We start from the raw sequence: 15,676 nt of genomic DNA, 5'->3' as shown, positions 1-15,676 counted from the left end.
TATCGTGTCCAAATTTTCTTTCTCACTGTTAACTAAAAAATTTGAACTAGGAATCTGTTGCCGATAGTTATTAATTGTTTCCCAACAATTCGTTATTGTTTCAGGATTTAAATTTTGCCATGTTTTTCCAACAATTATTATGACGAAGATTTATTTTTTTTTTGACATGACGAAGATTTATTTTTTTTAAATTAACAATTTGTAACTCGACGTCCTCAAAATAAAGAGTAAAATCCAATAAAGCGTTAAGATAATTGGACTTGAAAGATTTAATAATACCCATGTCTAACGGTTGAATTAATGAGGTTGTATTTTTTGGGAGAAAAAACAATTCAATGTTGGAAAGATGGATATATTTGTGACAGCTTGCGTTATCAAGTAACAAAACAATTTTTCTCTTTTGCGTAATCATTTGTTCATTTGTAATGGTGAGCCATGTAATAAATATTTCTGATGTCATCCAACTGTTTTTAGATGATGAATATGAAACTCCATGTTCTTCAGGGTTAAAGTTTTTCATACAACGTGGGGATTTATATTTTCCTACTAACAATGGCTTCAATTTTTCGCCACAAGCACTGACCGACAAAAGAATAGTGAATTTTTCTTTACTCCTTTTAATTCCGAAACAATCTTCATCCGAACTTACAAATGATTTTGAAGGTATCCTTTTAATATATAACCCAGTTTCGTCGCAATTAAAAATATTTTGAAGACCATATTCTTTTACGTATTCATCATACTTGGAAAAAAACATATCAAGCGAAGAAACATCGGAAGAGTTTTTCTCTCCACTAATTGTCTTAAATGACAACATATGTCTTTTCTTAAATTTTTCCAACCAGCCATTGGACCCTTTGAACGCCGAATAATTCAACATCCTTGCTACTTTGGAAGCAATATTTTTTAAAAGAGGACGGGACACAGGAATAAATTCTTCCCTTGTCTTGGTGAAAGCCTCAAAAACAATTTTATCCAATTTTTGGGATAAAGTATGAGGAGAGCGTTGAATATTTCTGGGAAAATCTGTTTGAACAGCCCCAGTATTAAAAAAATTGAGATAATTTTTTTTAATACGTGACACAGCGCCTAAAAACTTACATTAATAAAAAACCTTTACTAATTTTGTACTTATCTACAATATCTCGTTCAGTAAGATGTTTATTTTCACTTAATTCCTTGGCAATTTTGATCTTTAACTCAAGACTAAGCTTACGAGCCATAACAACAAGAATACAAAAATTACACGAGGCTTCCAAATGAAATTTTATATAATTAATTTTAATTTTAATAGCAAATATGTATATAAATTAAAAATCCTGTGCCCCACTTAGAGGTTCCGGTAATTTCTAAATTTGGAAATTACCGCATAAAAATTATATCCTTTTCAAACTACCCCAAAAATAGAGGTTTCCCCAAAAATAGAGGTTCCCCAAGCCAGAGGTCTGCCCCAAATGGAGGTTATACTGTATTGAGCTCACAATTCCCAAATGTGTTAGTCAACAAGTTAGGCAAGACTCAATGAACCACTTGTTATTCATGGACGACTTAAAAGTGTTTGCTCGGAAGGAAGACACTGTAATGAGGATGATGGCCGAGGTTGATCAATTCTTTTAAGCTGCCGGATTGGAGCAAAACGTTGAAGAGTCTCCAACTAATCTTGAAGAGTTGATTGGGAAAGCTAAGCTGCTTGACAGGATTGATGGTTATCGTTACCTTGGAGTATTGGAAGACAAGGATAGCAGAGTTCTGAAGAATCGCACGATGAACTCAATATTGGAAGCAGTCGAGGAGAGAATTAATAGCCTGACAGACTCGAAGCTGAATTCTGCAAATTTTTTCAAGGCTGTCAATGAGCATGCATTATCGTTGTATACTACTAATTTGGGTTCATTGATATCGAATCATGCAAATTTGAGAATATTGACAAAAATATGCGCAAGGTTTTGATACGCCACCAAATACACTAAAAACCTGGAAACAAACATAGACTTTATTTTTCAAGAGACCGACTAGGAAAAAGATTGGTCTTTGTGGAGCATAAAAACGAGCGAATGTTTTGAAATGTTTTCAAGGAAAGTACTTAATTGAGCAGATACAATCTAGGAAGTTGAAGACCCACTCCGTTCAATCGACTGTCTCTAATGAGGTGGTCAAAATACGGGTGGACACGACGATAAAGACGGATACTAAAGTCAATAAAAATAAACCGGACATTTTTGTCTACGACAATGCTCGGAACATCATTACGCTCATTGACGTTGGGATTACTTCTCAACAATCTTTGAAGCATGTGGAAGTCGAGAAAGTATATAAATACAATTTCTTTGCGAGCGAATTAAGGTTAATGCAAAATGAAGATGTGAACGTCATACCACTGGTTCTGCATGGCATGGAGTAGTATCTAAATTTTACAAACATCATCAAAGCTCTCTAAAAGTCGACGATTCAACTCTTGCCTATGTCCAGGCGATCGTGATTAAAGACATTAAATAGCATGCGTTCGGAATACAAATTCTCAGTTACGGCGGTGAATCATAGCTAAGCAAATGAATGGAGAAAGTAGCCACCACAAGATATCAATGGAACCTGTCAAAGACACAGACGCTTTATCTCGGCCCGTGAGTCTGGCAGAAGGAAGAAGCTAGAACCAATATTATCTGGACAAGCTATCTCTCTATTTTACTTATTTTTACTGGATTTAGTCATTACATAAAATGTGTTATTTTAAGTTAATAACACATTTATTGATACAATACATTTTTATGTATGACAACTAAATCGAGTATAATGATGGATTATTACGAAAAAATAATTTATGGACTAAAAGAAGAAATAAGAGAACTTAGGTGCGAAAATTCAGGTTAGCAAAGTAAATATGAAAATAGGTAGCACTCAAGTGCCAGCTTGTATCAACTAAGGGCTATACAACGAAGAAAAGTGTGGTTGATAAACGCTCGTTTAGTTAATAACTGTTCGTTTTTTTATTTTGTTAGACCAAGATACTTTGTTTCAAAACAAAATAATAAAGCCAAAGAAAAGGGAGTATGCATTTTTTTAATAAACGAACATTAAGGATATATTTCTTAATAATAACGGAATTTTGCCAAAAGCAGTTTCTGGGTATTTTTTTGTTATAATAATATCAATGTTTATAAATCAACTACTCTTCCTCCTTTCAGCAGATTTGGCCGGCGCACATTCGAAATAAAAGGACGTCGTCATTTGTTATTCTGATTTTGTGATTTTACCAACTATAGATTTATTATTTGAGGCTATATTGAATATTTTTACGATAAATTTATTCGTTAGACAACAAGAATGACAATATGTTGAATAGATGCATCATAAACAATTAATTGGGTTCTTACTATTATCAAAATATTAAGTTAACTAGATAGAGGTATATTTAGCTGAATAACGTTTCCTTCTTTTGTATTTTGATTAAAGACTTAATCATCTATTCATTGTCGTTTATCACAGCGCCACACGTCACAGTTTGCCTCTTCGCACTAGACTCCAGTTTTTACTTCGTAATTATTGAAGAATCAACATGTATTTTAACTTTTTGTAATTGACTGAACTGGTATAATTCTAATACACAATATAGTACTTTAATTAACATAGCTATCTTTAATTTCTTTCTTGCAAATATTTATGTTTCCTTGTAAAAAAAAAGTACTTCAGTTCTGTGAGAAAGATTTTCTTTCCCAAAGCCAACTCTTTGAGGTTTGTAAACCTATATTCAAATATTTCAGGAATATGAATAGTAGTGCAATGCGTTGCATTCAACCCCCTTCATAACCAATCAGTCAGAGCAGCTTTTGATACTCTTTATTGATACATTGATTAATAAGGGCCCGTTGTTTTGACGAAGTCCGTAAATTTCGAGTGGACACATGTAATATCTTGTATAGCTTAGAAATGCTAGTAATGGGGCCTGTTTTCACCTCTTTCCACTCAAAACGTTTTTCTAAATTCATGCTTTCGCAGTCTTCAATATTCAATTTAGCCTCATTATTTTGGATAGATTCGCACAGAACCTTCTCCGATTTAATTAAAGTATTTGTTATTCTTTCGGAATTCTTTCCTTATCTTATTAATTAGCTAAATTTAAATTACTTTTATGTCTGCTATCACAGGCGACGCCCGCGAATCGAGATGGTTTTTCGAGCGGATATCCCTTGCGATAGTACGCTCTAACTCTTTCTCGATCGCGTCAGCTTCCCGCCCATGAAGCTTTTAATTAATTAACTTGTAGTTATTATCAAATAGTTTTTTCTTTTATAGTTAGCAAAAAGTACATCCGTAAGAACTGTCATACTAAAAACGCGGCAAAATTACATTTTGCAAAAATGGACATACAACTCTCTGTACAGGCACAGATGAGTTTGAAAGATTGTCTCAAAATAAAATTGTAAAAAATGTGAAGAACCCTGAACCAAAGGAAAAACCCAAGCAAGGAGAATAAAGTAGCCTCTTAACGAGGAAATTTTTTTTTACAACAATAGTTAGTCTTTAAAGTTAAAGTCTCTCCATTACTGGTATAAGCAACTTTATTAGTATTGCAAGCTCAAAGGCTGCAGTTTAGATAAGGTAGCTATGGACTTATTTTAATAGTTTGAGGAAAGTTACTTTAATCCACATATAAATTATTTATTTAACACTAAATGAAGTAAAGAGAATAGACCAGGTGCAATTGGGAAATAACCGTAATAACAAATCCAAAAACAAAATGCCAGTTAGTTGGTCAATCCTGATTTTACAGATGATATCCCGGCACGCATAATCTCATCCACCTGAAGCAAGTTAGAAGCCATAACACATCTGAGGAAAAATAAAATTAGATACGCAGATGAGATCGAATGTGCCTTAACACAAGTATTATCAAATACTCCTTCACGAACAGGATCCATCACTCCACCGGTAACCATGTCTAGTCCCACGTAAGAGAGAGTCGAGTCCTTTAAAGCGGCCAGCGATTGGTGGGAGTCATGTCCAGCATTAGAGGCCAATGTCTTTGGTATCACATCCAATGCTTTAGCAAAAACCTCAACTCCTGTAAATAAATAATATTGGACTACCGCACTTCTCCATTCCAATAACATTTGCTTTGGATAGAAGATGAGACCCACGTATTTCAAAAGCAGCAGCACCAGGAACAAGGGAATCTAGACATAATATAAAGAGTACAAACTATCATCAAAAGTATTTTTGACAGCACGTAATCCATCCCGTACAGCATCCTTTAGTTGGTTAAGTGTGTGCTTGTTTTGTCCTTTAAGGAGTAGAGTGACAGAACGAGGATTATTGCACTCTTCGAGGAATGTAAACTTATCTTCTCCCAAACTCGTTTCATAAACATTTCCTGCAAAACCAAGACAATCTTTGGACAGCTGGTCGAACGAATTAACAGTAAATCCTCCACATGCGAGGGGAATTCTCTCCATATTCCTCCTCTTCGCCCGTCTCAGAGCAATAATTTCATGTCTTGCTAACGCATCCAATGAGATTGGGTCAATACCCTGCTAATTAATATTAAAACACACCTTCTGGTTAATAAGGACAAATCCATTTCCATCATTGCAAACACTCTTCTTTAGTTCAATCACTTTCTTCACATTTTCATCGCAGAACTGCCTCTCACCAATCACTAATTTATCCCTCTGCTCTGAAGTTTGATAAAAGAAACCAGAATTGACCTCGCTAACAATATGAGCAATTAAGGACCTTTTTTCGTACTCCATCGAGACATTACAGCTAAGAATATATGCATTGGTAGCTCTCTTGGGCATATCAGGATGTCTAGCGCCATGGTCAAGGACAATTCCGTAGATCAGATTACTGTCACAATCGGTTTGATGCATCATTTCCATAATCTCGATCATATGCAAGTCTATCTCAGTAGTCTTAATTGCCAGCACTGAATCAACAATGTTCTATCAATTAATCGTAAATATTAACTTCTGCCAAGCTCATATCTCCGTAAAGTTTTGTCATCAATGCTGTCTTTGCCACTTTCACCAGCAACGCTCGGTCAATATCTTTCCTCACTGCAAACCTCTCTAAATCCTCTAATAACATATCTCTCGCCAATCTGAATCCATCTGTAATCAACTGAGGGTGAACACCCTACAGTTACTATCTCGTGACAACCTCTCTTATAAAGATTCCTGCTTGTTGAACTAATTCGCAGATAAGCAACACAGTCGAGGTTGTTCCATCACCCAAAATATCATCTTGCGCGGTCACGGCTCGACCAATCAGCGAACAGATCGGATTACTTATTTGCTAGACAGGTTTTAAATCTCATTGTTACCATTTCGTGCATTAAACACTTTCCATCCTTCGTTATTTTTATATCCCCAGCTCCTGACACAAGCCTACGACTATTTTCCAATAATTACATTTTTATAGTTCCATGAGGCCCCAAATTTGTTTTTAGTAGCTCCTTTAATCCATTAGCGGCTTCTGTTATTATCGAGAGTGCTTGAGAAGCACGCGCTACCTCTGCTTTGGGATTTATTAACTTGACAGAAGACATTCTATTTAAACCCACCTCACTCTCGAATTAAAACGCGTTTTTGCCGAGTAATTATATTTTCTAATTTATAATATTAATAATTATTTATTAATTTTCTTATAATTCATCGGCTCAGAAGGATCTCCCTCGTTTGGATCGGCGATCACGGGAATAACTATATTAGATTACCTATCAAGTCGTCACAGTCTATATGCCCAGAATTTCTTGTCTAATCACTCTCACTTTACACAATAATATAAGATACTAGTTGGAATTTTTTACTTCCCAACTTCAGATTTGTTGACTTTGGCTATCTTACACTAATCTATTTATTTCACTTTACATTCTATTGGGCACATGATGTAGATTTGTTAATGTTTGTATTGATGTCAAATTGCACTTCCTCCAACACCTCTGTGGATTGGAGCAATTTTCTTCGAGATGTATGCTATAATTGGGTAGATGACCATTCTTTTTCTACTGGCGAAATTGACCCAGTTACAATGTTGCCAATATATGTTGAAGTATATGAAACAAAGTATTTTCATCAAAAATATGCACATGGAACGAGACACCAGAGTCATTGGGTGGTTGGTGGAAAAGAAAGGGGACATCTAAGAAACATTTTGTGCAAAGTACAAAACTGAATTCGAGAAACTCTAATTCCTCCTTATTCAGAATTATGCTTGTACGGGATCAGTTTTACAGGATCGAACAATTGTTCCTCACATGCTCAAGGAATTGAGTTTTTGTGATCAAATTTTATAAAAAAAACGTAAAGAAAATAAATGGAGATAGAAAAATGATGCGTATCGTTATAGGGGCAAGAAAGCTTTTTGGAAAATTTTTTTTGCTATAAACGTTCAATATTCTTTTCAATAATTTCATTTAATTGTTTCTAGTGTTATTTTTTAACCTTTTGTCGTTGAAAATATGCTTCTGTTTTAAGAGTTATACAGTTTATGGTTGACGTAGTATTATCATATTTTGTAAAATGTTAATAATTTATTTAAAAAAATATAACACTAAAAATTAAAAATTTAGTAAAAATTGATCATTTTAAAGTGTTAAAATACCAGATCGCCGATACCAGTACCAGAAATGAATAAAAGTGCGAAGTAACATAAAGTAAACTATTTCACACAAAATATAACATCTTCAGAATCCATGCTCAAAATAAATATATCAATGGACATCTTACTAACAAAAATCAAAAGCATATCTAAATTTCCCTATTAGATTTGTTTAAATAAATTATTCTACTAGTTTGAATTACTTAAATCTTATCAATTAGCATATAAATTACATTTAAAAGGTGTTTACTTAGCAGTTTATGGATTTATATTTAAGTTAAGTAGTCACTTACGCGGTATCCTTTGATTAAGAAAATTAAATAACTTGCCAAAACATTTTGATCGTCTAGAAAAACATGTTCGATTTTAAGCACTAATAAATGAATTATTTAAGTAGAGGATATTCAAAGAATAGACGCAATATTATTTATATATAAAAATTTTATAGCGAATGAAATTAATATGTACAATAAACAACTCAAAGAAAAAATATATACTAAAAACACAAACATTCGAAATGATTTTCATACAAACTTTTCTACTGGAATGGAATATGAAACACAGATTTCAGTCCGTGGGAGTGCATCTCTGGCCTTGGCTAGAGAAAATAGGTTTTTTGTAAATGTAAGACCACCTTATTCTTACATCGCATTGATAACAATGGTAATTGAAGCATCCCCGCTTGGAATGCTTACGTTGGATGAAATTTATCAATCCATATGTTATCATTTCCCCTACTATAAAACTCAAGGCAATAAATGGAAAAACTCGATAAGGCACAATCTGTCGTTGAATGATTGCTTCATAAAAATATCAAAAGCAAAAAATCATTTTTCAAAAAACAGTTATTGGACAATTCACCCACAATGCAAAGACATGTTTTCTGGAGGATCGTTTCTGAGAAGACAAAATCGCTTCAAGCAACAAGACATTGGTGATTGAAATAACTTTTCAATCAAAATTAACCATTTAATCCATATTTGATAATAATGTTTGGATAAATAAAATTTTAATTTTGTGAAGAGAATGAACAATACTATCCCAAAAATTGTTTTGCTAGTGTTTAAAATACTAAAGAGTAGTCTACCTGGCTATACTTGTTAGAGGTTTCTTTTTTAGCGAAAATTTAAACCATTTTAGAATTAAAATTTTGACTCTAGTGCTTTGATTATACAAATTAAATTATGGTTGTCAGACTGGATTATCCAAAAAATCAATGATAACAGAATTTTTTAATTTTTGAAAAAAACGACATTTAATTTTTCTGTCAACAAAAAATAGACAATCAGCCACAAAGTCTTTGTGGATCGATGATAACATCTTGGAATTTATTTATTATGATTCCTTTATCTAAAAATATATCATTTCGTAATTTTTTAGACCGTACGGAAGAGAGTGACTACCTTGTCGAACAGTTGGAAAAAACAAGATGTCTCGTATTGAAACTGGCTTATGGAGTACAACTTGAAGGAAGGCTAGAAAGCTTGCAAGAATCCTCTGTGCCCACGATCCGGATGGTCTTGGAGAAAAGTTCTTAACACTGACTATAATTGGGGATACGCAATGAAAGAGACAATTCGGTGCCTCGTTTAATCTCTCCGTTAACGATCTTTCCTTGTTTTCTTTCGGTGTCTGTTTTTGATCAATAAACGAAATTCCATTTCAAGAAAAGCCAGTGGGAACCCTCACTGTAAGAAAAAACTGACTATCTTGTATACTCGTTCAGGGTTATTTTATTAGCCTACTGTAATTCACACTCACTTCAACACAACCATAAAGTGCAATAGTGCTTAGGTCAAAAAAATCACCATCCTCAAAAGCACAATAAGAAATGTCAGTGCGAACTCTGACTGTAAGAAAAAAATGACCATCTCGTATACTTGTTTAGGATTACTTTATTATCGGACTGTAATCCACACTCACTCCAACAGAAACCATAAAGCGCAATAGTGTTTGGGTCATAATAAATGGCCAATCCCCATTACATAAACACTCTGGAATCAAGCCACTGTCAAATGCAAACTGTTCGATTGCTCGACACATGCAATCATGGATTTTTTTGCAATTTTTTATAATGAAATTATACACCTCATGAACCCCAGGTGTTTTCCAGTCAGAGGTACGGATGTCAGAGACTCCACAAAAATCGGTAATCAAGAGGGCATCGGTTCCTACAACTGAAACAAAACACCCGTCCAAGAACAGCTATCCACATAGTCCCCCATGTCTCAAACATTTCAGTCTTTTGCTGGGTACCCTCTTTTGTCTGTCCGTGCAGCCGCCAATATAACAGCCTGCGATTAATCTCAAAACAGGTGCTACCCAAATTAATGTGAAGTTGATCAAACTTCATAGGGAATTGCTAATAAAAAAGATTAACTTAAAAGTCCTCCACAAAACTTTTTTTAGCAGCCTGGACAACCCGCACATCGCCGATCCAGTCCTTTCCTGATATTTAGTCAGCGAGAGCTGCTGGACTGCACTTTCTTGAAAATCTACAGTACCAGAGAAGAGGAGAAAGAAGGGAAGGAGGTGCGTGCACTTTCTTGAAAATCTGCTCACTTTGAAGGCTCTGAACTTAGTTAGAAAATTAGTTAATTAGTTTTTTTATTAATAAAGGTAATTGCTCAGAATTAATTTGGGTTGGAAATATTTTGCCTTAAATTCAACTTATTCAACTCTAAATTGAACTAAAAGACGAGAAATGGAGAGATGTCATTTAGAAAGAAAACTCGAAATATTCCTATTGAGTAAAAAAACAAGCTTTAATATTCATTTAAAAAATGCTATATTTTTCTACTTAATCAGTTTTAATTTACAAAATTCATTAATATTAGTTTCTTTTTCTGGTTGATACACACAAATGGAGTACGATGAGTTAGAAAGCAAAGAGTTATTTAATGGTTAAGTGTAAGTGTATGAATGTCTGATTAGATGGGCCTAGGAAGAGGAGGGATACTGAGAGTATGCTTATTGGCTAATCACTAAGTCTATCGAATGAAGATTGAGCAGAGACGGTATCGAATTACACGGAACATCAATCCAATGAGACCTGCCTGCGGTATATACAAAATTATTAAGGATGTACATCAAAAAATAATATTTAAAATTAACATACCAAATAACTAATATAAGCAGCATTCCAAAAATTTTCGAGTGAAAGAATTCGGGAGACGAGGAAGGTGGACAAGAAATTAAACTACGCGAGCTTTATAAAAATGTTGGGCTCGGAGTGGGCTCGACTTCCGGACTACCGAAAAAGAGTAAATGCCACCCTGATCACGCAGAAATACATCCGAGAGGCCGCGGAAGCCAAAGAGAGAAGGTCGAAGGAGATTGGAAAGTACTCGAAGACTGAGACCTTCCAGGCCATCTGTAAGCTGCGAGTGAAACGGAATGGAGATATTGAGGCGGCTAAGAAAGTAATGGCATGATGATAGATTAAAGGATTGTTCAGGCGTGGCAGTCTTCACGAAAGAGTTTCTAGAGTACAACTGCTGTTTGTGCCTCACTTTACCGCAGCCCTCCAGAGTGAGCTCAATTCCCTGCGGAAGGAGGCGAGGGAGCTTGAGGAGAAGAACGAGGCTTTGGTCCAAGCCATGGATCAGTTGCGGACTGCTACAGTAAAGTTGGAGGAGGAGCATACTCAGCAACTAACCAACAACGCGTCTTTGCAAGCCCATCTGACTCGACTGAGGGAGGCTCTTTATTCAAAGTTTGCGAATCTTCCTCTGCCGAGTAATGGAATAGTGACATTATAGGTTCCTCGATTGTCCCATCTTTGGAGATAATTGATGACTACATGGAACTGCTCAATCGGATTGTTCTTGAGGGAAGCAGTAAATATGAGTACTTTGTCGACCATTGCAGAAATATTCTTCAAACTATCGACTTTGACAAGTTGTGACTTTATTTTTGTTCCATTTATTGTTGGGCTTAAATTTGGGTTCATATATTTAAATCAAATTCTGTTGGCTCATGCAGAGGATGGAAATAAAAAAATTTCAAAGGTACACTCTTCTTGAAAGCTATTTTTCAGTTGCTTTGAGTGTTTATAAATAAGCGAGACGATGGTAATTTAGAAAGACTTGTATTCGCCTCCTTCCTCCCTGGCCTCTTTCCGCGGGGAATTATGCTCACTCTGAAAAACTCGGCTCTCTGATTCGTCCCTGTATAGTTGCCTTGACATGAGTGTAGGGTACGTTTTATTGTTTTTTCACCCACCTATGGCTTAGAAACAAACTGTTTTATGCATGATTTTAAAACTTTGGAAATTAAACATTAGCCAGTTAATTTTACAGGTCGATTTTTCTTATCTCCACATTATCCAGCTAAAAACCGGAAAATTGCCTAATAATCTTGCAATTGCACTCTTAGTATATTTGAACATTCAATAAACACACATTGTTAGTAAATTAGCACAATAGTCCAAACAACGCATTACTTCTGCAGATAGAGGGTCCCTGCTCATGGTAATCTTCTCGCTTGTGGACTACACTTAGAAACTCAGGCTAAAACTGAGAAAATAAGAGAACTGTTGAGGCCATCATGGAACTACCAAAGTAGACGGCGTACTGCTGTCGAGAATGTGAGGTTACGACAACTTCCGGTGGGGTCCCCTAAACAATTGCAACTCCATCTAAAACTTTATTCAAGTAGTATGCTTCCACGTTTCTTCTCAGGTCCTGATCGATTCTCCGGTGAAAATTTGGATACACTGTCGATCCTCCGCTCATTACCACGTTCTACAATCTTTTTTATAAAAAGAAACTTTAAGCAGACTCTTCCTCACGTCAAGAGGACAGGAATAGACTGAGTCAAATATGAGTGAGTCCAGGGATCGAGTGAACTCAGGATTATACATTTCCGGCCGGAAAAATAACTCAGAAGACAAAAAACGTTCATACGACATTTCAAATTCAAATCTCTCATTTGTGACCGAATTTATTCCATTGAATGTACGAATTATTTTTTGAGGATCGGATTCTAGTTTTTTAAACTCCGAGACTATATTTCGACACGTATACGCATGTTGTTCCTAAATTTAATTATATTAATCATTAATTGAAAAATCAATAAATATAATATGAACATTCCCGAACTGTTCTAGTTATTCAAGGAATCTATTTTTATATCAAATTTAACTAATAAAGTAATATGTTTAAGATTCATTTATAATACTACCTTGACGTTTTTGGCCACATTATATAAACTCCCAGCAGGAATCCCGCCTTCCCTCTCCCTAATCAATTGTTGGGTAAATAATGTCATTTCAGACCCAGCAATAGGCAAATATCTCATGCTTGTCCCTATGGAGTACCCCGAGACCTGAGTGAAACGGCAATTCATACCACAGGGATAATGTGGGTAAGACCATGTCCGGAGTCGATCACAATTCCCGTGGTTGGCCTGTCGTCCACAGCCCTTTTAGCCCAAGAGGCAGTAAGTGCCATCAGTGCCTGCATTCCAATGTATATTCCGCCCACGTCGAACGTCTCGAACATAAGTTCGGCCAGGAATTCCCTGTTTTCAGGGGTGTTCAGTGGAGGCTCGGTCTAAAGTCATTGTCTGCTGACAAACCAGGAAAAAATAATGACAGGAAGGGTCAACTGAAAAATACGAGTAGATGATCTGACTCATCATCTTCTCGTAGATCGTGTAGTCGTGTATTAGGCCGTTCTTCATGGGCGACTACTTTTATTTACTAAATGTACACTTTTTGAGAGGATCGGGAATATGTCTCCAAGTTGTCTCCAATCACGTAATCCAAGTCTGACAGAGCCTTGTTCGGGGGGCCTATTCGTCCAGAGGAGTTGGTTTCTCGAATGCCTACGCAGGATGGAATTATGTATTGTGGCTGGTCTGTCCCCGCGAATCCAATTTTGGTACGTCTTTGAATTGATTGAGTCATTTACCCTGTCCCGACGTCGATAATACACGGTGTGGTCTGCATTCGACAGAACAATCAATTTTAAAAGTATAAATTTATTATACATTTTTTTGAATATAGTTAAAATAAGTCTTGTAATAAATAAAAGAATATAGCATAAATTAATTAAGTAAAATTTAGGTATGGCAGAATAAGTGAAGCCTATTAAATTATGCGGTTAAGAAACAAAGATTTATTTTGCTTAAATTTGTGGTATTCTCCAGAATACCTTTCGTGCAGATCAGAGAAACAAGTTATGGATTTATTTGATGCTTATGCGTTCCATACATTCCTCTTAGCATAAGCATACAGTAATTTTATAATTGACAATCTAAGGTGATTGTCGAAATTGTCGCTATCATCCCTCCACTTCAGGGGCTGGAGCATGACAGTTTGAAGAGACTCTCGAATAAACTCTAGTTCATATTTGCGAGGTTGTAGCCAATGAACAAGCCCTCCTTAACAATCATAGTGATTTTTATCCACATCGTTTGCGGCACATAGTCAAAGTCAATGCCCGTTTCCAACCTCGGTATGCAGCATAAGGGACTAATTAACGCCAAGAATACAAAGAGGCCCAACCGATCAGCCTTGAATTATAGAAATAGTTTAGTCTAGTTGTTATGTAATTTTTTATGTAATTAGTTTAACAAAAAAAGATTGCTTATTGCAGATAGCCAGAAAGGCTCATTCGACCAGATACTAGTACTAGTCCTCGATACTAGTCCTCGGGTGGATTGCTGGAGAACCTCTTGAATAGTGACTCGGTGTGTAGGAGCAGGTCCCGAGTAAAGGTCCCTGTATGACAGACGTCTTTTACTCAAATTTTTTTTATATTTTAATGAACGAAATTTTTTAAAATATAGATATTTAAATTATTGTTTATAACGTGAGATATAATTGGTTTTTTGATGCCTAAATCCCGGTGATCCTGGGGTGACAATAAATAAAATAAATCTGGGAGAAAGAGGCGAAGAGAAGGAAACTGGAACCAATATTATCTGGATAAGATATTTCTCCACTTTAATTAATTTACTAATTTGAACTTTTTGAATACAAATCTTAATTCTATTAGTTGTGTTGTGGGTTCATGAGTAAAATACACTACATTCCATGTAAAATACATTACAGTGGATTAGCAGCTGTTGAAACTTACTTTGACAGCCTTATTGTTGACAAAGGAATGGTGTGTGGATTTAAATCTTCCAGGGGATAAAATGACCTCTTCTTTTCGTGGAAGACAGTTGGTTGGGGAAAACCTGGTGATTCCTCGGGGATATTCATGTATTCTCACTCCAAATCTTATTTATTAGTATCACTTACTCAAAATGGTACTCAGTTTAAATTGATCAACCCGGAGGCATCCTTCATTTGTTGGAGTACTTTCGTCCCCGTGCTTGATTCCGCGATTTCCTGGCCGATTATTTCAGACTCAGTTTTGTTTTGATGTTTAAAGTCTATAGATTCATTCTCCTATCCCCTAGAACTCTCATTTCCTTGAAAAATAAAATTTGTTGAATATTGTATTTTTTCTGATTTTTTGATGAAAATCTTTCGTTTCATATTCGCAAGTCCGTAGTAAACTAGGCGCTAGTAGTTATAAGCCTTAACCAATTGATCATGCTGCAGAGAGAAAAGAAGAGACCTGTGGCAAGAGAAATTTTGACGAGTTCGCATTTTTAGAAAAAGGCACCGTTTAGAAAAGGCAGCTTGGGGGAAAATAAATCAGCTTTACGTTTTTAAAGAACTCTGGGCAACGTTCAAAGACCACTTCGAGCAGATGGTTCTAACAAATGCAGTTGAAAGCGCCACTAACTTTCGACTTTACGATTAACTTGCAGTCTTCTGGTTTTGACTGGACAAGTTGGCGAATGCCGAGCATTTTGCAAAGATCTTGGACGTTGACACCGTACTGGAAAGAGAGGAACTCCAGAGTCAAAGAGGGAACCACCCTGTGGGACATTATCTTACCCGAGAGTCTCTTGAGGACGTTATCGACCGTAATGGGCTTCACGCCACTCTCTGCCTTTGACAGTGCAATGAGCTGAGTAGATAATAAAAGCTCTTTGACGACTGTTGGAATCGAGTTCAAACAATGTGCGAAAAAGACGAGTGACGGAAGATAGAAGGTTCCTTTTGGGTTACTGGGTT

The 15,676-nt window shown here is 35.7% G+C and overlaps 1 protein-coding gene across 1 annotated transcript; it reads right to left on the bottom strand.

Moving 5' to 3' along the window:
* Positions 1-4,742: 4,742 nt before the first annotated feature.
* LOC115229071 (T-complex protein 1 subunit zeta 2-like) lies at positions 4,743-5,876 on the bottom strand. Its single transcript, XM_029799497.1, has 2 exons — positions 5,550-5,876; positions 4,743-5,171 (listed from the first exon to the last, which is right to left on the bottom strand). The coding sequence occupies exons 1-2, from the start codon at positions 5,874-5,876 to the stop codon at positions 4,743-4,745; spliced, it is 756 nt and encodes a 251-aa protein (XP_029655357.1).
* Positions 5,877-15,676: the final 9,800 nt, after the last annotated feature.

This window comes from Octopus sinensis, unplaced genomic scaffold, assembly GCF_006345805.1.
Source record: "Octopus sinensis unplaced genomic scaffold, ASM634580v1 Contig11667, whole genome shotgun sequence".
Classification (NCBI taxonomy): domain Eukaryota; kingdom Metazoa; phylum Mollusca; class Cephalopoda; order Octopoda; family Octopodidae; genus Octopus; species Octopus sinensis.
Note: the sequence above shows the minus strand (reverse complement) of the source record. Positions and strands in the feature narration are given on the sequence as shown.

Bases quoted from the DNA above. Each gene is read 5' to 3' on its own strand.
- LOC115229071 (XM_029799497.1), bottom strand. From the start codon at position 5,876: ATGGAAATGATGCATCAAACCGATTGTGACAGTAATCTGATCTACGGA. The intron at 5,172-5,549 runs GTGTGTTTTAAT...TATTATGTCTAG, and splicing joins TTGTCCTTATTAACCAGAAG to ATTCCCTTGTTCCTGGTGCT.